Below are 26,240 nucleotides of genomic sequence, written 5' to 3'. Positions count from 1 at the left end.
TCCTGCAGTTTGGGTCTGTATCTCCCAAACCTATTTGACCTTTTTTTTTTCATGCAACAGCCACTTAAGTAAAATCAAGGTTCTACAGCACTCTTCAGGTTTTCAGGGGCATGCCCGCACTGGTGCCTGGCCATGAGCCCAAGGGGTCCTGGAGGGCAATGTGGTGGAGTGGACCACACATGGATTGGGAGGCAGGGCACAGGCAGCCTTGGTTCTCCTCCTGCCTCTCCTTCTAGTTGGCTTTTCTGGCCTCAATTTTATCATCCATAAAATGATCTCTAATGTTCATTTCACCTCTAAAATTTTACCTACTTTTGTTTTCCCTAGTGTCTTATTATGCAATTTTTAAACCCAAAGGAAAGTTGAAAGTGTTTGTCGTGAAGACCTATACACCCACCATTGGGCTCTAGAATCTACGTTTTACTGCTCCTGCTTTGTCACATCTCTATCCACCCAGCAAGCTCACCTTTCTCCATGCGTTTTTAAATAAGCTGCAGGTAGCAGTGTATTTCCTCCGGAACACTTCCTCATTCATCCCTTAGTTTTTTTCAGATGAGAAAGTTACAGCCCAGAGAGGTCAGCAGCTCTTGGCTCTGCCCGGGGGCTCCTCACATCCGCCAGGGGACTCAGTGAGCCCAGGCTCCTCCTGCCGGGAAGGCATAAAGCCAATGTTCCTTACATCCTCCTGGAAGGGCCTGCCCTTTCAAACAGCCCTTGAGATCATCAGGCCATCAGTTTCAGACTTGGAATCTTGGGTCATGCAGAGACTTCCCACCACTGTGGCATTTGCTGTAACCTGATTTGACCATGACTCCAATTTTTCAAGCTCGCTCTCTTTCTCTAGGGCAGACTATGGCAGGTGCTCCATTACCCATGGAGTTCAAAGAACCAGAGAAAGGACACATTTAGATGCATGCATGTCTGAGGAGTTCTGTTCCTTCCAGAAATCCCCTTGAACAGCACACTGAGGGTGTAACGAGAACGGGCCAGTGGAGGAGGTGGGGTTCTCAGACGCTACATCCAATCGCCAGGGACTCTTGTTCAAGATGCAGGTTCGGGCCCCGGCTGCACAGTGTGATTCAGCAGGGGAGCCCAGGAATGAACACAAACCCATCTGGGATTCTGCAGGTGGCCCCCCATCCCACTTGGAGAAATATGTGTTAGAGTCCCTTCAGGTGACAACCAAGAATCCCATTATCTCCAGAGTATGACTGTGGCACACAGTGGGTGTGACTATCATACAAGAGGCTTGTTCCTGGGTCTTAGAGCATCTTCTGACAGAACTCTGACACATGAGAGTACAATGGGACCAGGTCCCCTCCTCCCATCGCTCCCCTCCCCCAACAGCCCCGATGCACCTCTGTCATAATCAGGCAGATAACTCCACAGCCCCACAAGGAAACTCAAGTCTGCAAGCCACCAGACATGGTCACTGTTCTCAGGAGGGAGAAAAAAGGCAAAGCAGTGTATAAAAAAAAAAAGACGTTTATTAGGTGCACCTTTTATAAAGCAGCTAATGAAGCAGACATCTCATTATTGGCCACATCATTCACCAACTGGCAGAGCACACGAGGGGACCACAGGAGTCACCACCAAATCGAGGAATTCACATTTTGCATTTAGTGGCGTTTCATTGCAATCAAATACAAAAGGGCAAGCGCTTTGAGACCAGGATCTTGGTAAAAGGGAGCCTCCTGCCAGCACAACACACAGACCCACCCCAAAAAGAGACCCAAGTGTGGGACAGACTTTCTTTCCAGGGCCTAAAAGTAAGGCTCAGAGTCTTCAAGTGTTCATTTTTCACTTTTGACCATTAGCACAATGAAAGATTCCAGAAGAAAATCTGCATATTACAATTGGCTGGCACCTTGGGCTATTTGTTAGGCTTATGAACGGGTCCCAAACTGGGACCAGATGGACTGCAGACCTCAGGCACATGGTCAGGGGACGGAACACAGAAACGACTGAGCTCGAGGCAGCGTTCTGGACCCCGCACTCCTTCTTCCACGCTTTGGGCGGAGAAAGACTAAGAGACAGTGAAAATATTCTCCAGAACAAGAGGAGAGGGGAGGGGCTGCTGAAATCAAATGTCACTGCTTTGCTATAAAACGCAGATTCCTGCACCATAGTGAGACCCAAGGCCCATCCAGAGCTTTCACAGGGAGAGAATGAGGAAAGCGTCTTAGTGGGTTCTGGTGCCCAAGCGCCTTGCAGCTCCAGGGTTCTCGGGAAGTTGTGCCCCCGGTCAGAAAAAGCTACTGTGAGTCGCTGCCTCCTTGATCCCCAGTGGCCTCTGCTGGCTGCTCGGATGGCAACTCCCCTGGGAACAGCAGAGCCCGGGGCATCTCTGGCTGGTGAACAGAGCGGCTCAAGTGCCAGCAGACTCCATCATCTCTGTTTGCACCCAGAGGGTCCCAGCAGTCCTGTACGTGGGCACTGGGACCCCAACCCAGCACCCCGTCAGCTTCCCAAAGAGCAAGGACTGGCTGGTGTTGACAGGCTAAGTGCACATCACAGCGACACTGCAATGCCTCTGGGTGCAACTATGACACTGTGCTCAGTCTCCAGTTAGCACTGGAGATCTTGTGCTAAACGTGATGACTTTGAACACTGGCATTTCAGTGCCTGTCTCTCTTCTCCCTAAACACCTACCCGCTCCTAGCTCATTCTACTGTGTGCATGCGTGTGTGTATGTGTGTGTGTGTGCCCGCACACGTGTGTGTATCATGCAGTGTGGAGGGAGAAGAGGAAAGTGTGTATGGAGAGAGCGGATCAGTGGCTTTGGGAAGTGCTCTTGCTGTATCCCAGTGAGTCCAAAAATATGTGTGAAAATAAAAAAGTGCCCCAGAGTGCCATCGAGCTGGCCAGTACCAGTCGGAAAACCTCTGATCTATGATGTCCCGTATTTAACGGCTAAAGGGATTTCCTGGACACGGTCATGTGCTACCTCAAGGCTGACAGGACAGTGGAGAACATGTTTATCAGGTAAGTAAAACCTTTGAGACCCTTGGTGGATTGCTCTTCTAAATAAAACACAACAGTCTGCGGCCACAAGACATCCCTTGACCTTTACTGGACCACAATGGGTGTATGATCACTGGTGGTACTTCTAGCCACACTGGAAACACCATCTCTTGCAGAAAAACTGAGTAAGAAAATCATGGGATTCCTCTGAAATGGTGGGTCACCTAGGGAAACACAGCTCTGGAAGGGAGAAGATGCCGAGGAATTCATCCTTCAAGCTGGCCGCCTCTGAATTCAGCTGGTAAACATTTTTTAGTTTTTAAAGTATTCAATTTAGTGGTTGTTAGCATATTCTCAAAATCATGCACCATCATCACTTATTTCAGAAAATTTTCATCACCCAAAAAGGAAACGCCGTATCTGTTAGCAGTCACTCCACATTCACCCCAGCCTCCCGCCCCTGGAAACCACTATTCTATAATCTGTCTCTACAGATTTGCCCATTCTGGACATTTTCTATGAACAGAATCATATCATCTGTGGCTTTTTGCAATGGGTTCTTTCACTTAGCGTAATGTTTTCAAGGTTCATCCATGCTGTAGCATGAATCAGTTCTTTACTTCTTTTTATAGCTAGATAATACGCCACTGTATAGATTTACCACATTTTCTTTATCCGTTCATCAATTGATAGACATTTGGGTTATTTCCATTTTTTGGCTATTATAAATTATGGTGCCGTGAACATTTATGGACGAGTTTTTGTGCATATGTGCACTTTCACTTCTCTTGAGTAAATACTTAGGAGTGGCATTTCTGGCTCATACAGTAATTCTATGTTTAACTTTTTGAGAAACTGCCAGACTATTTTCCAAAGTGGCTGCACCATTTTGCATTCCCACAAGCAAGGTACGAGAGTTCTAATTTCTCTACATCTGTGCCAACACCTGTTATTGCCCGTCTTTGTGATTATAGCCATCTTAGTGGGTGTGATGTGCTATTTCACTGTGGTTCTGATTTGCATTTCCCGAACAAATAATAATGCTGAGCATCTTTTCATGTGTTTATGAGCCATTTGTATATCTTCTTTGGAGAAGATATAAAAAATTGCCTATTCAAATATTTTGCCCATTTTTTAAATTGGGTTGTCTCATTATGAAGTTGTAAGAGTTCTTGATATATTCTGGATACAAGTATATGATTTGCAAATATTTTCTTCCATTCTGTGAGTTGTCTTTTCACTTTCTGGATAATGTCCTTTGACGCACAAAAGTTTTCATCTTTGATGAGGTCTAAGTGTATCTATTTTTCCTTTGCTTATGCTTTTGGGTGTTCTATCTAAGAAACCACGACCTACCCCAAGGTCATGAAGGGTTACACCCGTGTTTCCTTTGAAGAGTTTTATAGTTTTAGTGCTTACGTTTAGGTCTGATGCATTTTGAGTTAATTTTTGTATCCAGTGTGACGTAGGGATCTAACTTCGTTCTTTCGCATGTGGAAATCCAGTTGTCCCAGCACCACAACTTGAAAAGACTATTCTTCCCTATTGAATTCTCTCGTCACACTTCTCAAAAAGCAACTGGTCATAAATGTAAGAGTTTATGTCCGTACTCGCTAATCTATTCCTTTGGTCTCTATGTCTATCCTTATGCCAGTACCACACTCTTGACGACCGGAGCTTTATAGGGAGTTTTGAAACCAGGAAGTCTGAATTCACCAACTTTGTTCTCCTTTTTCAAGGTTTACTTGGCTATTCTGAGTCCCTTGCATTTCCATATGAATTTTAGGATCAGCTTATCAATTTATGCAAAGAAGCCAGCTAGCATTTTGATAGGATTGCTCTGAATCTGTACATCAATTTGGATAGTACTGTCATCTTAACAGTATTTAAGTCTCTGATCCATGAACACAGAATGTATTTCTATTTATTGAAGTCTTCTTCAATTTCAATTTCTTCAATTTCTTCAAAATATTTTGTATTTTTTAGGCTATAAGTCTTGCACTTCTTTCATGAAATTTATTCCTATTTTATTCTTTCTGAAACTATTCTGAATGGAATTATGCCTTAATTTCCTTCTCATATTGTTCATTGATGGTGAGAAGAAATGCAGTTGAGTTTTGTATATCGACCTTGTCCTCCGCAACCTTGCTGAACTCATTTATTAGTTCTAATGGGTTTGTGTGTGCGCACGTGTATACACGAATTCCTCAGAATTTTCTATATACAAAATCGTGTCATCTGCAGAGAATTTTACTTCTTTTCCAATTTGGATGCCTTTCATTTCTTTTTCTTCACCAATTGCTTCTTAAATATTAGCTTCCTAGACATTTTCAACCCAAGTTTTAGTCGGCTGCCTGTGCCAAATGGTCTCATAACGGAAGCCCCTGCTCCTAGGGCCCCTTCTGACAAGCTGGCACCCAGGTTCAGTCCCCTCAAAGGCAGAGGCCCCCTGAGGTCAGGAGGACATTAGCACCACCCTCCCCCTCTGAGGTCCCATTCCCACTCCTGACTCAACGCTCAGAACACTAGGGTTCCACACCCAACTGGTCACCAATCCTTTACTTACCACCTTTCACAAGATCCCAGAATAAAGGAGTAAAAATGTACTGGAGTGAAATTAGAGGTCCAGGAGGAAAAAAAAAAAAAAAAAAAGCAACCCACCCACTAGGGGCAGCAGTGGGGCCAGGGTAGCAGGAGTGCCTGTGGGAGCTCAGGGGAGGCCCAAGGGTGGTCTGACGATGAGTCACCATATCACCTTCCACCGTGGAGGCCACTGCCCCCTCCCAGGTCAGAATTCCCCACCCCGCTCAAGCTACCCCAGGTGTGGAGGGGTACAAACTGCAAGGTACCTTATACACATACATACATGGCCACCGAGGGGCGGACTGTCCGTGTCAGCACAACCCCAGCCCAGGGAGGCAGTCCTGACCCAGGCTGGTCACACAGTGGCTGGCTGCAAGCAGCTCTTCTGGCTGGAGCTGTGCCCGCTCAGGACAAAGGTGGACGAGTTGCTCTTCTTGCTGGCGCTCGTCTCCCCGGGCCGGCTGCCCTTCAGGTAGCCGGAGGAGCAGCAGAGGAAGCGCTGCACGAGTTCGTGGAAGAGGTGGCCCGTGAACAGCATGTAGATCCAGGGGTTGCAGCAGCTGTTGAGGCTGGCCAGGAGCATGGCTATGATGAAAGCCGAGGCTGGAAGGAGGGCAGGGGTGCGGGGAGAAAGGAGAAGAAAGCATCACTGCTGGAGCATTAACCATCATTTCCTGAGCCCAGCCTTTTCCAGGTGCCCGGTGCAGGGCCACAAGACGTAGTAGTAAAGAGACAAAGTCGGTCTTCCTTCCATATCCTTGCTCTGGCCGTGCACTCAGCCTGGCCCCCGAGACTTCCCAGGCTCAGCCCAGCCCTGGGATGCTCCCTGTCCTTTTTCCCCTCAAAAGCTCACCCACGGCGTGCCTCCACCAGCAGGAGCTGTACTCATCATGGCCACCTGTTCATTCATCACTCACCCAGCAAGTGTTGAGTGCCTACTATTCAGAGTGTCGAAGAGCAGAGTCCGGGACCTGCCAGACCTAGTTTGTATTCTAGCCCCGAGAGCCACAAATGACTTTAACTCCCCAAGAAACTGTCGTTTCCTAACCTTTAATGGGGATAACAAGAGCACCCAAACCTCGCGGGAATGCTGCAAGGATTAAAGGGTGCCTGGTACATAGTAAGTGCCCATACATGGTGGCTGCCATCACAACCATGTGCCAGGCACCAGGCGAGGCACTGGGACACAAAAACAAAATGAGCAGAACCATGAGATGGGCACGAGGTGAGTCAGGTGGGTACACTGAGGAGGGTACAGCTCTGAGAGCTAATCACGGCCAGCCCCACGGAAGCCAGCACTGGAGCTGACCCTGGAGGATGTTTCTGTTTCCCAGGCAGAGAAGCGAGGAAGAGTGTGCAGGCAGAAGGAATAGCCCAGGCAAAGGCTTGGTGGCAAGAAAATGTATGCTGTCTTCACAGGCGAGAATGCTAAGAGCATTTCTGCGAAGCTGCCCCTGGGAGCACAGCTTCGGCACGACAACAAGACACACAAGAACTGTGTCGAAGCTGTTATACTGAGGGTTTACTGAGTTCAGGCAGAATTAATGATCAGAAATCACCTTTGAGACATTGCTTGTTACAAATTTAAGCTTCAAGGAGGGAGAAAAATTCCCAAGTGCTTCCAAGTAGAGGGGAGGGAAAATCTGGGTTTCTTTCCATGGACGTAAACCTGACAAATGGTAGACTTCTCCCTCCAACAGAGCAGGACAGGCTGCCCCATGAGAAACCCGCGCAGCAGACGAGGGACCCGAGAATTCTGTCCCCAGCCTTACCCTTATGAGTGAGGGTAACTGCAAGAAGGCTGGGGAAATCCACTAGTCTTCAGTCTTTTCAGCGAAAAGTTTTCAAAAAATAACTCCAGAATTCGAGAGCTAAATTCAGGAAAAGATTTCTCACGGGGCCGCTGGAGTTGCAAGATCCAGACGCCACCATGGATGCAGAGCAGAGAGGTGTCCGTCAGTGAAGTCTGCGTGCACCAAAGGGAGGAGGGAGGTTGTGTGGAAGAGAATTCAGTGGCTCCCAGAGTGGGGTCCCTGGAACACCTGGGAGCTTGTTAGAAATGCCAGTCCTCAGGCCCAACCCCAGAACTCTGCCTCAGACTCCTGGGGGCAAGGCTCAGCAGTCCGTTGCAACAAGCCCTCCCGGGGATTCTGATGCACATGCAAGTCTTCGAACCTCTGCCCTAGTTACTTGTGCACCTGTTGAAAGCAAAGCACGCTACAACAGACCAACACCCAAAAATCGTGCAAAAGAGAATGTTTAGAAAGCAAAGGAGGGGAACCCAATTCTTAGACTAAAATAGTAAACAACAGAAAAGTGAAAGGAAAAAAAGCCAATGCCACAGCATTCCTCACTTTCTATAAAAGGGAATGAAAATAAACACTTGCTTTGATTTGGATGGGTAAGAAGAAGACGAATTTAAGTTTAGAAATTCTAGTGAAATATCACCAAAATTAAAAATAGAATGTCTTCGACATCATCATTAAACATCTAAAATGAAAGAGGCAAAATCTTACAAAAGTCTAAATTAAAAAAGGCACGAGAAGTCAACTACCACACACAAAGGGCAGACTACAGGTGTATAAAGCTAGAAAATGGGGCAAAGGAAGATTCGAGAATGAAGCTCACGCTGGGACAGAAAGGGACCACCTCTCCCCAGCTGTCCAGAGTTACTGTGCAGAAGCTTAGCTGGTCTTTTAAGCTTCTCGCCTCACTCTTTACATTTGGATCTTTTAACTTATTTATCCTGTTTAAAAAAATGAACAAACAAACCTAAAGAACATCAAAAACAAAAAAGTAAACGGTTATTGAAGTCCCGAGCAGCCACGTGACTTTTTCTACCTCCCAGCGGCCAGCCTGGGTGGGAGGAGTTTGGATGACAGCCAGCACCTCTGCCCCACCTGGTGGCCACAGACGCGAATGACCGGCCTGGTTCCTGGGGGATGGATGACTCGCTAAGCCGAACCTGCTCGTGTCAAGTTGCCAAATGCTAAGGGCACACCCGGACTTTTTAAAATTTAGCAATCTCGTAATCATTCAAAGATATGAGTCCCCACTGGTAGAATTTCAAGCCATCAGCATGGAGGAGAGCTCTTTGGAAGTAAAAAATGGGCTCTGGAGGGGGTCTCAGAGGAAGGAAGCAACAGGAATACAGGCACATAAGTGAGAAAGTGCAAGAGCATCCAGGCACTGCCAGAGTTGGGGAGTGGAGTTTCACAGAAGAGACTGGAAAGAGCCAGGCTGGGGAGGACCTTGAATCCAGGCTGAGTCTGAACTTTAATCTATAGGCAGTGGGGAGCCATTGATGGTTTCTGAGCGGGTGAGTGACTTACTGCACCTCACCGGCTATCGGCACTTACTGGATCTTGTTTAGGCCACAACATCGCCCTTTCTGGTGGCTGGAAAGGCTTCACAGGGTTGCAGAAGAACAGGAACAGCACAAAGCATGGAAAACATCGTCCCTGCATTTCACGGTGATGTTTCCACGGGAGCACGCGACAATGCAGCAACGTTGACCATCAGACTCACCGCTCAAGCTTACACAGAACAGTACAGTTTTCAAAGCAGCCTTATCCCCATGTTATAGATGAGGAAAGTGAAGCTCAGAGAAGGGAAGCGCCTTCCCCAAGGACACACAGCAAGTCACCCTGTGTTCCCACCTGAAAGTAGTGAAGTCTGATTCCATTTAAAACGAGGTCAGCATTCCCACGTGTCGGTTGGCTAACGGAATCCTCTCAGTCCCAAAGAAAGGACACAGGCTGGCTGGGCCATCACACCAAGAGGGACAGAGTCGCAGAGCAAGTTCCTGTTCCCTAAACAGATGGAGGCCCCCTCGGAGGCTAAGCGTTGCCCACTCCCCAGCAACAGGCTTTTAAAATCCAAGTGCACGTGGGAGGGAAAATGCATTGCCTCCTATCAGATCACCCTCCTTCTGGGCAGAAATGTCTCCTGGTCTAGGCCAGGGGCCAGCAAACTACAGCCCATGGGCCAAAGCCTGCCTGCTGCTTGTGTTTATCAATAAAGTTTTACTGGAACACAACCATGCCCATTCATTCACATATTTTCTATGGCAGCTTTTGCACCACAAAGGCAAAGTTGAGCAGCTGTTACAGAGACCTCATGTCCCACAAGCTTATAATATTTACTGCCTGGCCTTTTACACAAAAAGTTGGTCAGTCCTTGACCTAGATGCTGTAGGAGGCGCAGATGCTAAAACGTGGTGGGAAAGGGCTCAGAAAGGGGAGGGGCCGACCGCAGGGCCAGCTCAGCCCACTGCTCCCCACACCACCAGGAGCAGAACTGGATGGTGGCTCTGCTTCCGAGTTACCCGGACCTGGCACAAATCCTGGCTCTGCCACTTTGCACCTGTGTGTTCTAGGCCAAGTCCCTGAACCTCGGTTTCTCCAAGTGTGAAATGAGAAAAACAGAAAGAGCTTCTTGACAGAATCATTGCAAAGTTCAATTAGATGGGATGCCAAGTGCTCACCACGATTTCCAGCAGTCAACAACAGTAAACAGTTAATCAAGCTTAGCTATTGTTATTACCACAATGATGTGCACATGCTCTGTAAATGTCACTTTTCTTATCAATAACATAGTTAGCACCAACACGTTTGAACCAATGGAGAGAGGCTGCTCCCTGGGCGGGGCTGTGTCCTGGAATCTGAGGCAGCCTAGAGTGGGGCAGAGGACATAGGACCCACTGGCTGAGCTTCTGGAAGCTGCACAGCCATTTGGCAGTGTCTGTCCAATGTGGCTCTTGAGCCAGAGTGCATGGCCAAGGGTTCAGCTTCTACGTAGATTCTTGTGCTGGCTCACAAGGCCCCACCACCAGTGTAGCCTTTGGAACTGGTCTGCCCTCTCACCCAGCTTGAAATTTCCTGATGGGTTTAAGACTGAAAGGATGGGCCATCTTTGGGGAGGGCAAGGGGGATGCCTGGGTTCCACAAAGTCAAGGTGGCTGAAACAATCACAGAGCATCGGATAGGAACGCTCTTGTCTCATTCCGTCTTCCTTGGGGTGCTGGCAATATCTGATCTTGCCCTGCAGATTTCAGGGCTAAGATCCTGAATTAGCTCACAGCCGAGCCTGGACATCCCAGCTGGGAGAGGCTGCTGTCTCTCTACTCTGTAAAATCGTCCACTCTCCTCCCTGCTCACCTGCATTCCAGCTCGAAGTTCTAGGCTCACGCCACCCTCCTGGTCTCCTTCTACACTGAAATCCTTACCTTATTGATTGTCTTCTTTCAAAACACAGCCACCCCTGGTTAGCTGCCCGGCAGACACTGACTGGAAAAGTGAGTTGGGGGACACTGCCTCAAGCTGAGCCGGCAGCTTTGCTCAGATGCTGGTGCACACGCTCAGGCCCAGCTCTAGGATCGTCCCTCGGCCCCACTGGCCAGAGAGCTGGGGGCGAAGGCTCACAGCTGCATTCATCCCAGGGCATCACTTTGGCCAGAGGGTAACACCCCGTCCCAGGGGAGCCCATGTCTCATGACTGCTCCACGCAAATGTGCAAAGATCTGACCGTTTGCCTTCATTCAGGCTTCTCCGAAGGGCCATCCCAGCTCCCAAGCTCCCTGTGAGACTGGCCCCCGCCATACTTTCCACAAAGCGGAGCGACCATGAAGTCAGTGCGGAGAAAAGGAGGACCTGGAAGTCACAGTCCACCCGACTCCTCACAGGAAGGTGTGGTCTGCAGCCAGCTCCTCCTCTGAGGCCAGGCGGGCAACAGAGCCATTCAGGGAGGTGACCTGGGAGCCCCGGCTCAGAGAGGGGAGGGAGGAGCCAGGAACACAGGATTCAGAGGCAAACTCCTGGGGTCTGAATCCCCCTCCCACCTAATCATTCTCTGAGTCACATCTATTATCTGAGCCTTAATATCCTTTACTGTAAAGTGGAGGTGACACTCAAAAGGACTTTGAGAAAATTGGGGGAAGAAGTAGCATAAAAGGTCTTTGTGAATGGGAAAATGTTTATTCGATTATTATTATTAATGGATATGAGATATGATCAACTGTATAATTTTTTAAAGCCCAAGGTATAGGGACTCCTGATCCCAGGTTGATTACAGAAATGGTCCTTTGCCCCTTTTTTTCATGACTTCAAAAGTTAAAAAAGACAAAACAAAGCCCAGAGCCCTGGGATTGGATTACATGACACCAAAGGAACTCTAAAGAGTCCAGTTTGGAAAAACTTACTCTGTCAGTGACGTAGGAAACCCAGAAGGGAAGGTGGTTGCCACCTCGGGAGGGAGCAGGATCTCAGGGTCTCCGCTGGGAGAGCCAGTTCTGGTCATGCCTCCTCCACTCGCCTCCCACAGAAGTAACACCTTTCCCCCAGGACGGAGGCCGGCGTGGGAGCACACTGCTCCCCCTGGTCCTTGCCAAGCAGCGCGGGCGGGCAGAGGCCCTGGTCCAGGGATCAACCCTCACACCTGCCCGGCCTCGAGTGCAGGGCATTCTGGGAGGAGGAGCGGGAGATGACAATCAGATGTTCCCGCATCCTTTCCTCGACTCGGTGCCAGCCACTGAGCTGGCCCTGGGGACCTGCCCTCAGGGATTTACGAACTCAGATGGGAAAGAGAGAAGTACAAGACAGACATGCTATTAAACGGGGCGTGGCAGCATTTAGGAGAGGCGCTGGCGGGCCCGAGGCTGGGGCTGGGGACGAGGGGTCATCTTCCAGTGGGGCCTCCTACGGGCGAAGCAGAGACATGAGCAGAAATGGCCACAAGTCAAAAGCAAACATCCCCCGCTGGGCAATTTTACCCCCTGGAGACAGAAACAAGGCTCCATTTCCACACAGCACGGTGATTCATGGAGGGGTGGGCGGCCGAGGGCCACCCGAGGACGAGGACGGTATGCCCTGAGCATGCTGTCCGCCCACGGGCCTGCTTTACTCAAGCCCCAAGAACTCCCCATTCGGATTTCCCGGCACTCCCTCTGCCTGTCCCCATCCCCGTCACCGAAGGCCCAAATTAGCCCAGAACAGCTGATGGGCAGCTGGCCATGGTCTCTCGGACTGTGTTGTTCCCAAGGCAACTAGTGCATTTCACATGCAATTCAAAGACTTATGGCCGCCTGACATCTTTCATCTGAACCAAATCAACAGCTATAGGAGGCCCTCCCTCGAGAAACCATCACTGGTTCAAGGCCCACCCCACCCCCTCACCACCCCAATCAGGCCTGCTTCCCTGGGGCTCAGGAATTCCAGTCTAAGTCCTTTATTCCTACAGAGCTGTGTAGGAATTTGGGAGTTGTGGTCTATGGAAGGCCTTTTTAAAATGATTTTTGAATGTACACTTATATAAAGATTGAATACTAACATGTATTACAGAGCGCCTTCTTTGAAAAGACCACAATTTTACAACATTGGCATTGTTCTAAAAATCAGACGTGTGACTGCCCCATGTATCATAATTATGGTCAGGATTAGGAGCCAAATGTGTGGGCTACAGACCTTGAGATGGGCTCCTATTATGGCACTACTCAACCCTGATGCCGTGTCGTGCTCCTAAGGAACAACCACATTCTGGAAGCAGACGAGCTGGGGCCTTTTTGCGAACGACCAGCCCTTCTCTACCCTGTGGGGAACAAGAGGGCCCTGCAGCCAATCTGGGCCATACGGATAAAGGCAAACTGCACGTTTTGGTAAAAGAGATAAGATATTAAAGACTTCCTGCTCCAAGGGTAGTCAGTGGGCCAGCTGCATGGGCACTGCACAGGCCGCACCTGGATGCTTGTTAAAAATGCAGACTCTCGGGCGCCCACCCAGACCCACTGAATCAGAATCCACATTTTAACAAGATCCCTCCACATGATTTGTGTGCACATTGAAGTTTGAGAAGTATCCGTCCAGGAGGAGGAAAGATAATAAAATAACTGCCAATAATCTCAACATGGAATGTGCATCTGCTTCTTTGCATAGCCAGCTCCTACTCATCCTTCAAAACCCTTTTCAAATGTTGCTTCCTCTCTGACACCCTCCTGATTTTTTCCGCAGGGAGAGGGAATCAACTAATGCCTCCTGGGGCACTCACAGTACTTGATAAATAAATCTCTCTCTTACAGCATCATTCCTTCCTATTATTTTAATTTATGTTTACAATCTGTGGCTGGGGACTGTGTCCCCTCTGTGGCTCTGTCCTTGGCTGCTAGCAGAGACTGGAAAATAGAAACAGTTCAATAAGGGATCCAATTGAACTGAAGCATGAAATTAGCAGACAGGAAGTCCTGATAAATCAGCCAGCGCCACCACACACTGGAAAGGCAGAGAGACAATTTCCCTGCTTAACGGGAGGAGATGGGCTCCTAACAAGATGACTGGACCCAAATGAAATTCCCTCTAGGAAAATTAAGTCCGCACTCAGATACCAAGGTCAGGCGGGGAGAAAGAGAGAGAAACAGAATGAGCAAGAGTGACCGTTACGGTGCAAGCATGGGCTGTGGAGGGCAGAGGCCCATGGTCCTGGAGCACCTGGAATCAGGAGTGCCAGCTCCTGGCGGAGCACACAGGAGGCCTGGCAGAGGCTGTTCCTCAGTGGCCAGGAATCAGGGGCTGGGACGCTGGAAACCACCAGGTCACACCCCGGTCCTGCCCACCCCTCATACAAGGGTCCCCCTGGGTTGCCAACACCCAGGGCTAGGACCTCCCACCTTGCCTCTTGATGCCTCCTCCAGGAGAGGCCCTAATTCCTCTTTACCTCCCACCACTCCTATTGCCAGCACCCTGGGCTCGCCACCACCCCTCACCTGAAACTGCGCCCTCTGCTAAAATGCTGCTCCTCCACTGCACTGACTTACCCCAGGACCCTGGCACGTCTCGACATTGCTCCCTCTTTTTTTAAAGCCAACATTTATTGAGCGCTTACTCTGTGTTAGGCACTGTGCCCCCAGCACACTCCACCCTCCCCACAACCTAAACCCCATTCTTAACCCCAGGAAAGTGAGCTCGAGGCAGGTTGGGTCAACTGCCCAGGTCACTCCATCTGGCTACACCTTGGGTCGTAAGACGCCAATGCCAGACTGGCAGAAACTGGGGGTGTCCTCCCTGAGGTCTGTGGGTGTACCCAGAACTCTGTGACCAGCCTTGGCTTGACTGTCCCACGTTGGTGCATATGCCACCTGTTGGCCACAGGAGGGCGGGCGGGTGGGCCAGGGACTAGGAGGGCTCCTTGCAAACTCTCCTTGCTGGAGGATTGACAGATCAAAGCAGGAGCTGTGTGGACAGGACACTCGGGAGGCACTGGGTAACTGCTTGTAGAACGAATGCATTGGCGGTCAGAGGAGAAAGGAGACCTCCAGCTGGGGGAACAGGGATGGCTTCAGGAAAGTGGGCATGGAAGAGGCTGCCATGTCCAGCTGTTCAGGTTGTGCCCTGCACAGCTCCCGGAAGCATCATTCTCACAGATCCCTGAGGGTCTGCACAGAGCAGCCCACACACTGGACTTAGATTTGAAGGATGGCGCCCACGGAGGAGCCTGGGGTGGGCATTCCTGTGGTGGGAACAGTGTCAGCATGGCTGCAAAGCAAAAGGATGCAGTGGGAAGTGGCAGTCTTCAGGCCTGGCTGGGGTGCACCAGGCAGAATGGCCAGAGCCCAGGGAAGAGGTGACAAGGGTGACGCATCTGTTGTATGTGGTGGGGGCCAGGCCTACACCACGGGTCTAGACCAGCACTTCTCAACCAGGCTCGACTTTGCCCCTTCAGGGACATTGGGCAGTGTCTGGAGACAGTTTTGTGGTCACAGCTGAGGGGGGTGCTAGAGGCATCTAGTGGGCAGAAGCCAGGGATGCTGTTAAACATCCTACAGCACACAGGATGGACAGCCCTCCCCCCACCACACTCAAAACAACGATTTCCTGGCCCCAAATGCCACTAGTGCTGAGGCCGAGGAAGCTCTGCTCAAACCAGGAAGGAGGTGATGAAAAAGGAAGGGATCGACATGAGAGGCAGGGGGCAGGGGATGGTGGATCAGAGAACTCCAAGGGGGCGGGCGAGAGTCAAGGGACACGGGACCCAGAGTACTGAGGGGGCAGTGCCATCAGCAGACGGGAAGCCGGGTGGCTGCATGCCGGGTGTTGTGGGAAAGAGAGCCCAGGAGTGGGGATGTTTAGGCCACAGAGAGGGTGCAAGGCCCTGGGGTGGGGTCAGGAACCAGCTTCTTAACAAGTGCCCAGGAGATTCCGATGTCGAGAGGGGCAGGTCACCTTGAAAATGCCGGCCTGGTGAGGGGCCGTGCAGGAGGGCAGTCTCTGGCAGGAGACGACCTGGGTTCAAATCCCAGCTCCACCACTCACTCAACAGGGCTCTTGAGCAGGTCACGCCTCTCTGAGACTCAGTTTCCTCATCTGTAAGCAGGGAGAACGCCCCCTGACCTGGCTGTGCTGGGTGAGGAGGAGAGACGGCTGGGCGCTCGACAAGCGGTGGTGATGGTGCAACCCATCACCTCCCTGAAGCTGAGCCCAGAGCGGGGCTGTATTCCACCCTCAGGTGGTAGCCCATTGCTCAGATGGAAAGGACAGAGGCCCACAGACTTGTCCCAAACCACACAGATGGCAGATGATGAGGAAACTGAGTCTCAGAGAGGTGTGACCTGCTCAAGAGCCCTGTTGAGTGAGTGGTGGAGCTGGGATTTGAACCCAGGTCGTCTCCTGCCAGAGACTGCCCTCCTGCACGGCCCCTCACCAGGCCGGCATTTTCAAGGTGACCTGCCCCTCTCGACATCGGAATCTCCTGTGACGGGAACTCTCACCACCTCCCAGTACATCTCCCCGGGGCTTGATGTTGGGGGCCTGCCAGAGCACAGTTCAGCTCCCACCCTGCCCCAGCCCCTGGGAGAGAGCTTGAGGGGTTCCCTCCACTTCCAACAGTTTCCAGTGCAAGGTGGTGGGGTCAGCCCCTCAGGCAGCTGACAGACAGCCCAGGCCCAGCCCCGCTTCCCAGGGAGCAGGACGCTGCCAGGGGCAGGCCTTTTCCACGCTGCTCTGCTCCAGACCCAAGGCCTCCCCACACCCCTTGTCCCACCTCCCCACCCAGCCAGATATCCATCAGATGGGGAAAAGCATGTAGCAAAGCCTCACTCAACAGATTTTTTTGTGCTGTTATTAACCAAAACTTTGGGTGGGGACAAAAAAAGTAAAGTCACCTTGGGGCAGAAACTCAACGGGAAAACATTACATGAGCCAAGAACATAAAAGAACTCCCAATTGCTCAATCAGACAAGAGTACGGTGGTTGGTTAACTGTCGGCCTAATTGCAATTTATACCCAGAAAGGCCAAGCTTGAGAGCTTTTCCTGGCCAAGAACGTCTGCTCAATCTTCTCAGGCGCACCTGCCCCCACAGCTCTCCATATCAATGGGTCACCAGAAGAGCAGGCCCCTCCAAGGTGCCCGGCCCGCCCAAACCTTGGGCATGGGGTCCTTGGAAAGGCAAGGTGGGTAGACCACACTGGAGAGGCCATAGTTCCAAAGAAACTGGGAGGGACTGCGGAGCTCATTTTCAGATGAGGAAATACTTAAAACTAGGCCTGCAATGTCTTTCAACCTTCCTCCTGCTACAACACCCCCACAGATGTTTGATTGCCCCCAGTGATGGGGTGCTCACTTCTTCACCAAATCCCATGTATTTGCTCAACAAGCATTGGTTGAGCTCCTAATGGGTGCCCAGCCCTGGGCTAGGCCCGGGCACATGCCAGTGAACAAGAGAGGTGGCGTCCCTGTTCTGACAAGGCTCATCTGCCTCCCTGGCTTAACGAGTTTCCCCTCCATACACTCACCTCCCCGGACACACTGCCCATTGTCCAGCAGGCTCCCCTTCCACCTCATCCCCCGGCACCCAGGCTCTCGAGAGAAAAATGTCCACCTCCTCCCTCAGGAATAACTGCCAAGATGCTCAAAGTCAACCCCAAGAATGCAAACAGAACTTTTAACAAGCAGAAGGGGGCGGGGGAGGGGAAGAGTGACATTAGTCACGTGGCCCCTAGGTGCCACAGGTCACACCATGTCATCCTCACCTGCTCCCTCAGAAGCACCCCAGGGTCGGAGTCCTTGGGACCAGCAGCAAAGCGAATCCCACCGAGTTCCAGGGGAGGCTGGTGCCGAGGCTGTGGCTGCGGACTCTGGTTCTGAAGGATACGTTCGGGGCTCGTCAAAACCTGCCAGGGCGTCTGCCCTCGGTCTCCAGTCCCACCAAACCAGGCTCAGCGGCTTGGGGCTGCTCCTGAGGGGGAGCTCCTTAAATTACCACGACCTCGTCTTCCCCTTCTCTTCTCTCATTGTTTTTTCTTCTGAACAATGGAAATAATGAAATCGAGAGCTTTCCTCTTTGGCTCTGATGAAAAGGAAGCCCCACGTGCGGCTCACCTCTGCACCCAGTGCCTTTGTTATCACTGTTACGATAATATTCTAATTTCCCTATCCTTTCCCCTCATCCCTTTCCTTACAGCCCCTTTACCGTGCCACAGTAGCTGAATCTCAGTGCCCCACCTCAAAGTGTTCTGGATCAAGGTGAGCTCTAAATCCATAAGGCGGCGCTTGATGAGTGCAGCTGTGCGGGCGGAAGAGGTCGGTCAAGGAGAGAGATGGAAAAGGAGCATGTGGCTTTCGAGAGAACATCAGAGAGAGGGAACCTTAATGGAGGCAGGGACTCAGAGTCCAGGGGGGGCCACGAGGCCACTAGCCAAGGCAAGGAGACGCCTCCATCCACACGTCAGCCCAGATCTGTAGCCCGTGGCTAAGTAGCTCCTTGTCCTCCAGAGGTTTCACGAGGAAGCTACAGGCAGGAACAGACCGCACGGCTGCCCCAATCCTGCCTCTACCTGAGCCTTTCTGCCCCTGGGCTTCCCTGAAGAATGTCACGCTGTTCCCAAAGGGCTCCTTGAACTTCCAGGCTCTGCTCCACAGGAGACAAGCAGAGCAAGGGGCCATGATCTAGAAATTTTGCATCTCTCGTGAATTTCCCTCCTCTGGGAGAGGAAAGCCAGGGCTGCACATTAATTCCACTTCGATGATCAAAACCTCTCAGTTGCTGGAGCGTGTCTCTCTTTTCTTCCTTCCTAGCCTCTAGATTGAGTCATGTCTCCTGGGTGATCGTAAACACCATTGTTTCTGATGGCCCAGGCTGCTTCTTGCAATTATCCAAATTAATGCCAAGCAGGCACAGGGTGTGTGTTCTGGCTGAGCCCACGTCCGCTTGGACCCCCACAGCCCTGAGGCATGACTTGGCCAGGCTGGTGGCCCGAGCCCATGTCCTCTGTGCTCGATGGGCCTCTCACGTGGACTGGGCACGGCTCCTGGCAGCAAGAGGGGGAGGAGGGTGCTGGCAGCAGTGGGTCACGAGGCCCCTTATGTCTGCATCTGCACTCAGAACACCCAGGACAGAATGCCCAGGAGAACCAGGTGACCTGGGTGTTCAAGCGACACCCACCTTTTCCTCTAACCGGGAAAGAAGCAAAGGGAATATGGGACCTGAGGCTCTTTCCCCGCTCCCAGAGCCCGAGCAGGAGCCGGTCTCCACAAACCCTCACCCGGGAAATCCTCTCACCCCGGGAAAGCCACACGTACCCAAAGGCCTTGGGCCCCACTTTAGCTGGGAGCTGCCTCTCGCTCACTCTCTTCCTGTGTCTTATTTTTAAGACACAAAAATCACTGTTTGACGTACTTTTAAAGTGTGGAAAAGATCAAAACTTCACTCGGTGATTACACCGTGTGAGTTGATCATAGGTGCTCGTTCTTTGTTCTTTAGGGAGCAAAGTGAGAAGGAGGAGAGCAGACAAGAGGATGGACAACAGGAAGTCATACGAGGAGGGGTGGGGGAAGGGAGGAGGGAGAAAAATCACCAGAGAAAAATGAATGGGAGGGGCGTGGGGATAGCAGGGGGCAAGGAGTCAGAAGAGCTGCAGGATGGATGAGCTGAACACTCTGATGTCCTCGTTCTAGAAGTACGGCACAGAGGGTCAAGGGGGAGAAGGGGACCCCTCACCCAAAGTCCCACAGCTAGTAAGGGCCGGATGGAGAACTACATCCCAGGTCCCCCCAGTATCTGCTCTAAGGGGGTGTCGGTCTCACTTCCTCAAGGGCTGGCGTTTGAGCACCTCAATACCTGGTCCAGTATCTCTTAGGATCCTGCCCAGGAAACCGGTGTGGCCTGATGGAGCAGGAAGAAACAGCTGTGGGGGAGAGTAGGCAGGGCAGGAAACCCCAGCTCTAGGCAGCCTCCAATTTGCTGTGTGATCTAGAGCAAGTGCCTTACCCTCTCTGAACCCCTGACCCCCCCCCGCCCCCCCGCAAGGTGTGACTAGTGGCTGCACCAGGAAGCCAGGCTGGCTATCCTTGAGTCTTCACAGCGATCCTCACCCGGAATGACCCCGCCAGGGCCAGCACACCACAGGTGCTCAATAAACGTTGAATGATAATCGCCCAGGCCACTAAGGCAAATACTAGGCTAATTGGGAGGGCGGGATAAAGCCAGGAGTCTGCGGTTTCTGGAAGAGAGCAAAGTAAAGTTACCCAGCTGAACGAAGGCGATTTCAGCCTCCAGGGACGGTGGTGGTTGAGACTGTTGGGAGCAGTAGCGATGACATCCATAAAGGGAGATTTGTGCTTTCTCGGGGCAGGAAGGGGAAAGCAAACCCCTGGCCTTTTCTTACAAGCATCCGAGTCGCTTGCACCCCACTGCAGTGCTCCGTGCTCGCGGCAACCCAGAGGTGTCCGTCATTCACCACCGCGGATCGGCCCTCCCGCTCTTTGCAAAGGAGCTGCTGGAATTGTGGGCAATGGAGGCGAATCGGCCTGGAGCTCCCAGCCCCGGGCTAGCCACAAGCGCCGGAGCCCAAGGCGCTCTCTGCTCCCTCAAGCTCCCTCCTCACAGATCGCCCCTTCTGTCCTCTTCTCCTGGTCTCCCGACTCTGACAACTGGCCCCTGGCCATCCTCACCCTGACTCCGCAGTCCTTCCATCTGGAGGCCGCGTCCCCCGCCCACAGAAATCCCCCAGCCTCCCGCGGCAAAGTGGAAAGTTTGCGTCTCGCCTCCCTTCCCTTACCGGCCCCTACCCCCCACCCCCTCCGCAGGAGCGACGTCTCCGGTCCCGGGGCACCCCCAGCCCCCGCACCTGCCCGCCACCACCTGGGGCACTCACCTCTCCACTAGGCGAGCGGGTTCGGGGACTGTCTTCATATCCCCAGGGCGCCCCTCCCAGCACCTTCTCAGCTCTTGGTTAGACAATGGAATCGCCCACCTCCCGCTGCCCCTATCCAAACCAGACCCCGCGGGTTCAGGCCGACTTGAACTTAAAGCGGAAGGAGCTGAGCTGGGGCCCGGGTTTGAAAGGTACGCCCACTACTCGCGAACCACGGAGACGGCGAGTCACTTGAACTTGTTTCCCGTCCATAGTAAAGAATCACACACCCCATGTAGCCCAAGGACTGTGCTAATACTTTCCGTGCGTTTTCTCATTTGGTTCCCCTACCGCCTGGTGAGAACTGGTACTTTTATCATTATTGCCACTTTACAAGAGGAATTGGAGGCTCAGGGAGGTGACGCTCAAAATCACTTAGCCGGGGGGATGATGGAGCCAAGACTCCAACCCAGCCCTGCAGGACTCCAAAGCCCGCTTCTCCCCCGGAAGACCCCCAGATCCGCGGACGTGCGGCGGCAGCAGGACCCGGGCGTCTCCCCGCCCCCTCCCTCGTCGGGGGTTCCCCGCCAGCACTACCTTCCTTGGGCGCGTTGGGGTCCCAGACGCTCCACATCTGCACGAAGAAGAATGGCGTCCAGCACACGATGAAGGCCAGCACGATGATGAAGGTCATCTTGACCGTGCGGATCTTGGCCTTGGAGATGAGCTTGACGCTGCTGACGCGGGCCATAGCCGCGTGCCCCCCGCTGCCCGCCGACGCGCCCTCGGGCCCCTCAGCGGCCGCCGCCGCCGTCTTGAGCCGCAAGTTCTGCCAGATCTTGAAGCTGATGAGGCCGTAGCAGGCGGCGAGCACGATGACCGGCACGATGTAGACGGACAGCGTGATCCACGTGACGTAGGCCTTGGGCCCCCAGGGCTGGATGAAGACAGCCCAGCAGTCAAAGACGCCCTCCGCCACCTCGCGCAGCGAGAAGATGTGCACCTGCGGTGCGCTGGCCACCAGGCAGCCCAGCCACGTGGCGAGCACGGCCAGGCGGTCCACGCGGCGGCGCAGCACGCGCAGCGGCTGGCAGATGGCCAGGCAGCGGTCGAGGGACATGAGCAGCAGCAGGTAGGTGGAGGCGAACATGCCCACCACCTGCAGGTACTTGACCAGGCGGCACAGCAGGTCGGGCCCGTAGAAGCGGAAGGTGATGTCCCACAGCAGCTGCGGCAGCACCTGGAACACGGCCACCACCAGATCGGCGATGCTCAAGTGCTTCATGAAGAAGAAGAGGCGCGAGTGCTTGTGGCGCGTGGTGCGCAGCGCCAGCAGCACACACGCGTTGCCGCTCAGCGCCAGGAAGAGGATGAGGCACAGCACGGCCACCTCCACGCGCGCCAGGGCCTCGTTGCGCTGCGGCGGCCCGGCGGTGCGGTTGCCCTCGGCCCCCGGCGGCGCCGCGCTCCCGTTGGCCGCCTCGGCGCTCCAGTTGGCCGCGAGCGCGCCCTCCATGACCGCGGCCGGCGCTGTGCGCCCCTGGCCTCGGAGAACCTTTAAGGCGGGGCGCGGCGGGGCGGGGCTCCTCGGGTTACACTCCCGGCGACTCCGCGGACGGACCTGCGGGGTCGGGCCCTGAAACAAACCCCCGAGGGTCCTGAGAAGACCTGGCGTTTCTCTCCCGACTCACGTGCGGCTCTGTGGTCCCCTTCCCAGGAACCCCAAATCTTGTAGGACTAGGGGCTCAGCCGCCACCCCGGAAAGCCCCGTTTGAGGTACCTCCTTCAGAGCCGCTGGAAATGAGCGGGAATCTCCCGGACCGCCGGTTCCTCGAGATACTCAGTCGCTTCCACTGAAGGAGAGGGGAGGGTCATAATCGGCCACTTTCCTCCGGGACTGGGACTCCTAAGCCAGACACCTCCCCCAGGCATCCCCAAAGTAACTCTCCGCCCCCCGGACCCTCAGCACAGCCACCTCCCGCGAGGCCTCCAAACCAGCCACCTCTCCTAGTAAACCTTACTCCGACTACTTCCTCCGGAGATCCCCAAACAGCCGCTTGCCTGGGAAACCCTAGCCCAGGGTCATCGCCCTCCAACCTCCTGTTTCTAAAATGCATAGCTGCCCCCCACCCCGAACTTCCACAACAGCTGCTCTCCTGGAGCCCCAGTCCGGCGGTCCCTCCTGGAGGCCGACCTCGACCGCTGTTCCCCGTATCTTCCCGCGGGGGTCCTCCCCAGCCCAGCAGCCCCGACGCGCGTCTTGGCCCCGACAGTCAAGGGCTCCGCATCTTGTTCCTGAGCAGCCACTCTACAGTCTCTCGGAGCACCAATCGCGCCTCCAGGAACCACGAGAGCGAGGCCCCCCACCGTCTCTCAGGGGCTCCACCAGCCCCAGCCATGCCGTCCACCCTCGCGCAGGACCCAGCTCCCTGCACCGAGCCCCGCAGGCTGACCTAAACTCGGCTCCCTGGGGAAGTTGCACCGTCGCGGACGGCTGCAAAGACGCGTGCGCTCCCGGCCCAGGTCGGGGTGGCCCCAGGCGGCACCCAGTCTACTATGCTGAGGTCTCCAACTCTGGAGCCTTGGTGGCTGGACTCCCCTCGCTCACAGCCTGACTGGTCGCTGGATGGGGACACAAGGCGAGCAGGGGTGCCGCTGAGGCTGTGCAGCCGACAGCGTGCGGACGCGGCGCTGTCTCCTGGTGGCCCGCTTTTCTGCGGCGGGTGGCCGGGGCCGCACCACCTCTCGCGTCCGCTAGGGGACGCGGAAGGCCGACCCGCCGGGCCCCGCAGAGCCGGTCGCCTCGCCCGGCGATGGCCCGGAGCGGTGACAAGCAGGCTCGGTGCACAGCGGCTTAAAACTGCGAGAGGGAGGCGCTCGTAAATAACCCGCTTGCTTTCTTCCTTTCTTGGTTTAGAAGCTCTGGACTCTCGGGCAAAAGGGAGGCTTAAAGAGCAGTATTTCCCCCTGAGTAGTTGGTGATGAAGTTACAAAAGCATTTCGGGGATATTTCCCAAACAACGGGTTAATTTCAGCGCTTTTTTTTTTCTCCCAGGAGCTTGAAGTAGTGGATTTAGCGTTGAGTCAAGTTAGTCCTTGCTTTGGGATAGTTCCTCTTCCCATTCGTGAGGAATTAGAAATGCCTTCTGTTCTAATCAGCACCGGGGGAGGTCTTCATTTTTTAGGCACTTTTTAGGAGAAGACCTCAAGGAAAAAGAGAAATCTGTCTTCATTTTAACGTGATGCTGCTCCTCTGCCGCCCGAAGCCATTTCTGCCTCCTTGCCATGCTTGAAAATTAAAATCCTAAATGATGCCAAAGAAAGGGGGAATGTTAAAGGCGCTTCTTTCACTCCTGGCTCCTTTTCTCTTCTAAAATCGTTTTTTGAAATAATTTACAGTGGCCAAGAATTAAGGCAGGAAAGCAAAGTGAGGATTCAAAAATGGACAGGGCTCTTTAAGTTTTATCAAGTGCATGTTTCCTCCTGACGTTTCATTTCTACCTCTTTTAATTATGTGGAGAGAACTGAGTTAGCCCAGGACCGGGTTTCCTGAATCCACAATTACAGCCCTTTGCCAAGACATCCCAGGGGCAGACCATCACCTCCGCCCTGGTCCCAGGGTTCAAGGTGAGCGGGCATTCCAGGATGGGCCTGGGAATTCTGGTAATGCTGGGAAGGGGAGAGAGGCAAGAGTTGTCTTCTTCTTGCCCTTGGGAGTTGTGCCGTAATAGTGTTAAAAAAGAAAATTCACTGAATAAATTGTAAAATTTTATTGGCTTTATTTAACAATTCATGAGTCAGGCAGCATCCAATCTAGCAGGCAGAAAGGAGCCCTGAGGAGCTGTACAAAATGAAAGACTCTTATACACAGAGGGGAGTGGGAACAAGGAAGTCATGCTAGGAAGAAAAGCAGGTTGCTCATTGCGGGGTCACTTCCCTTGACAGGGGGCAGGGGTCCGTCAGGCCACTTACCTGACTCATGCTGACAGGCGGTTCCTGATTGACTGGTTTAAGCTTCCATTTCTGGGAGAGCCGAAACTGTAATTAAGTCAAGTTTCCATTTGGTGATGTGGGGCTTAGCATAAGTGACTCCATTTTGGGCCTTTTGTCTTGTTTTTAATAATATTAATTAATAGTATCTGTCACACAAATTACAGATTAAAGTTACAGACCGCTCAGGTGGATTAGGTGAACTTGAACTTCTCCCTGGGCCTCAGTTTCCCTGTTGTAAAATGAGAGGGCTGGTCAAGAGAGCTCATCTCTGAGATCTCATTCCTCTGGTTTTCTGGCATTTGAATTCGCCATCTGCGAGCTTGATTCTAGGGGGTGAAACACATCTGCCTGACTCTGTGGTGGGATGAGGAGGGGGCGCCCCTGATGGGTAACATCGGGAAGAAGACCACCTGGCCTGCAGGGCCCGGCCTGCCCCCCTTTCCCCCGGAGGGGAGCTGCTTCAGGGAGCAGGTTCCTGGGTGCCTTCTCCAGGGCTGGGCTCTTCCCGTCACGGGGGAGCCTGCCCGGTCCCGAGTGGCCTGTGCAGGGCAGGTCAGACTGCCGAATTCTGGATTCACTGAGCAGGACCATTTGGTCTCACGCAAAAGCTAAGTTCTCATTTAGCCATCATCTGAAAAATAAAAAAAGTGGACCGTTTGTTCTCCATTTCTTCTCTTTTGTTTTATTCCTCAGCATGTGCAGAGGTCAGGCAGGGGAGAGAGATGCTATTTCCTGAGGGGTCCCCTTGAAGAGTCCTCACAGGAATAAAACGTGCTCCCACCCCTTGACCTCTAACCTCTGGGGAGACAAGCACTCACATATTTGCAGTGTGACAATGATAAATGCCCACACGGGCCTGGCACAGTGCGGGCAAGCACCTGGTGGACAGTCGCCACAAAGAAGGCAGCCGGATTTTGAGGCTCAAGAGCGAGTTCTCCAGGAAGCAAAGAGAAGAGGCATTCTTCTCAGAGGTGTTCCAGGTGTACCTGGCGTTTGGGGAACTAACTATTCCATGTGGCTGGGAGAGTAGCCAGAAAGCGATGCCAAGAAGAATGGATTTTATCCTGTAAACCAACATTCCCCCAAATGTGGGACGGAATACTTTCTCTGATGGCATTCAAGGTGTGGATTTTGTATGGAGAGATACTGAATAACACGGTGGGGAAGTTAGTTCTTTCCCAGTTATACTTCATTCCTGTTGGTTTCAGCCAGGAGAAAGTCTAATAGACCACAAATCATGAAGGCAGTGCTGGGAGGCCTAAGGTTCGGGAGACAGTGGTGGGAAGACGATGCCCATGGAAGGATTGTAAGCAGAAGGACGTGCTCAGTCACAGGCGTTACGGAGAGACCCCTGGTGGCCACAGGGAAGATGGGAAAAGAGATACTGGCATTAGGAGACCCTTGAGGGGTTCAGGCAAGAGATGCTGTAGTCATGGACCCGGGGGAGTGGGGGATGGGACATTGGAGGGTGTATTAGTCAGGGTTATCCAGAAGATATATAGATATAGACATAGGCATAGATATAGATTTATCTTAAGGAACAGGCTCAGGTAATTATGGAGGCTGGCAGGTCCAAAATCTACA

General features: G+C 52.8%; 1 protein-coding gene across 3 annotated transcripts; it reads right to left on the bottom strand.

Annotated features, from left to right (window-relative positions):
- Window positions 1-1,467: 1,467 nt before the first annotated feature.
- OXTR (oxytocin receptor) lies at window positions 1,468-25,297 on the bottom strand. Of its 3 annotated transcripts, XM_070576675.1 has the most exons (4): window positions 23,117-23,330; window positions 22,444-22,516; window positions 21,261-22,299; window positions 1,468-6,150 (listed from the first exon to the last, which is right to left on the bottom strand). In XM_070576675.1, exons 3-4 carry the CDS (start codon window positions 22,177-22,179, stop codon window positions 5,903-5,905), a joined length of 1,167 nt encoding a protein of 388 aa, XP_070432776.1. In that variant the 5' UTR covers window positions 22,180-22,299; window positions 22,444-22,516; window positions 23,117-23,330; the 3' UTR covers window positions 1,468-5,902. The 3 variants fall into 3 exon arrangements, with proteins under 3 accessions (XP_070432776.1, XP_070432775.1, XP_070432777.1); XM_070576674.1 differs by having other exon boundaries at window positions 21,261-22,516; window positions 23,117-23,356; XM_070576676.1 differs by having other exon boundaries at window positions 21,261-25,297.
- Between the last annotated feature and the right edge of the window lie 943 nt (window positions 25,298-26,240).

This window comes from Equus przewalskii, chromosome 15 (genome assembly GCF_037783145.1).
Source record: "Equus przewalskii isolate Varuska chromosome 15, EquPr2, whole genome shotgun sequence".
Lineage (NCBI taxonomy): Eukaryota > Metazoa > Chordata > Mammalia > Perissodactyla > Equidae > Equus > Equus przewalskii.
Note: the sequence above shows the minus strand (reverse complement) of the source record. Positions and strands in the feature narration are given on the sequence as shown.

Excerpts from the sequence above, each read along its gene's own strand:
- OXTR (XM_070576676.1), bottom strand. The coding sequence starts at position 22,179 with ATGGAGGGCGCGCTCGCGGCCAACTGGAGCGCCGAGGCGGCCAACGGG. Across the intron at positions 6,151-21,260 it reads CCCCAACGCGCCCAAGGAAG|CCTCGGCTTTCATCATAGCC; the intron begins GTAGTGCTGGCG and ends CCCTCCTTCCAG.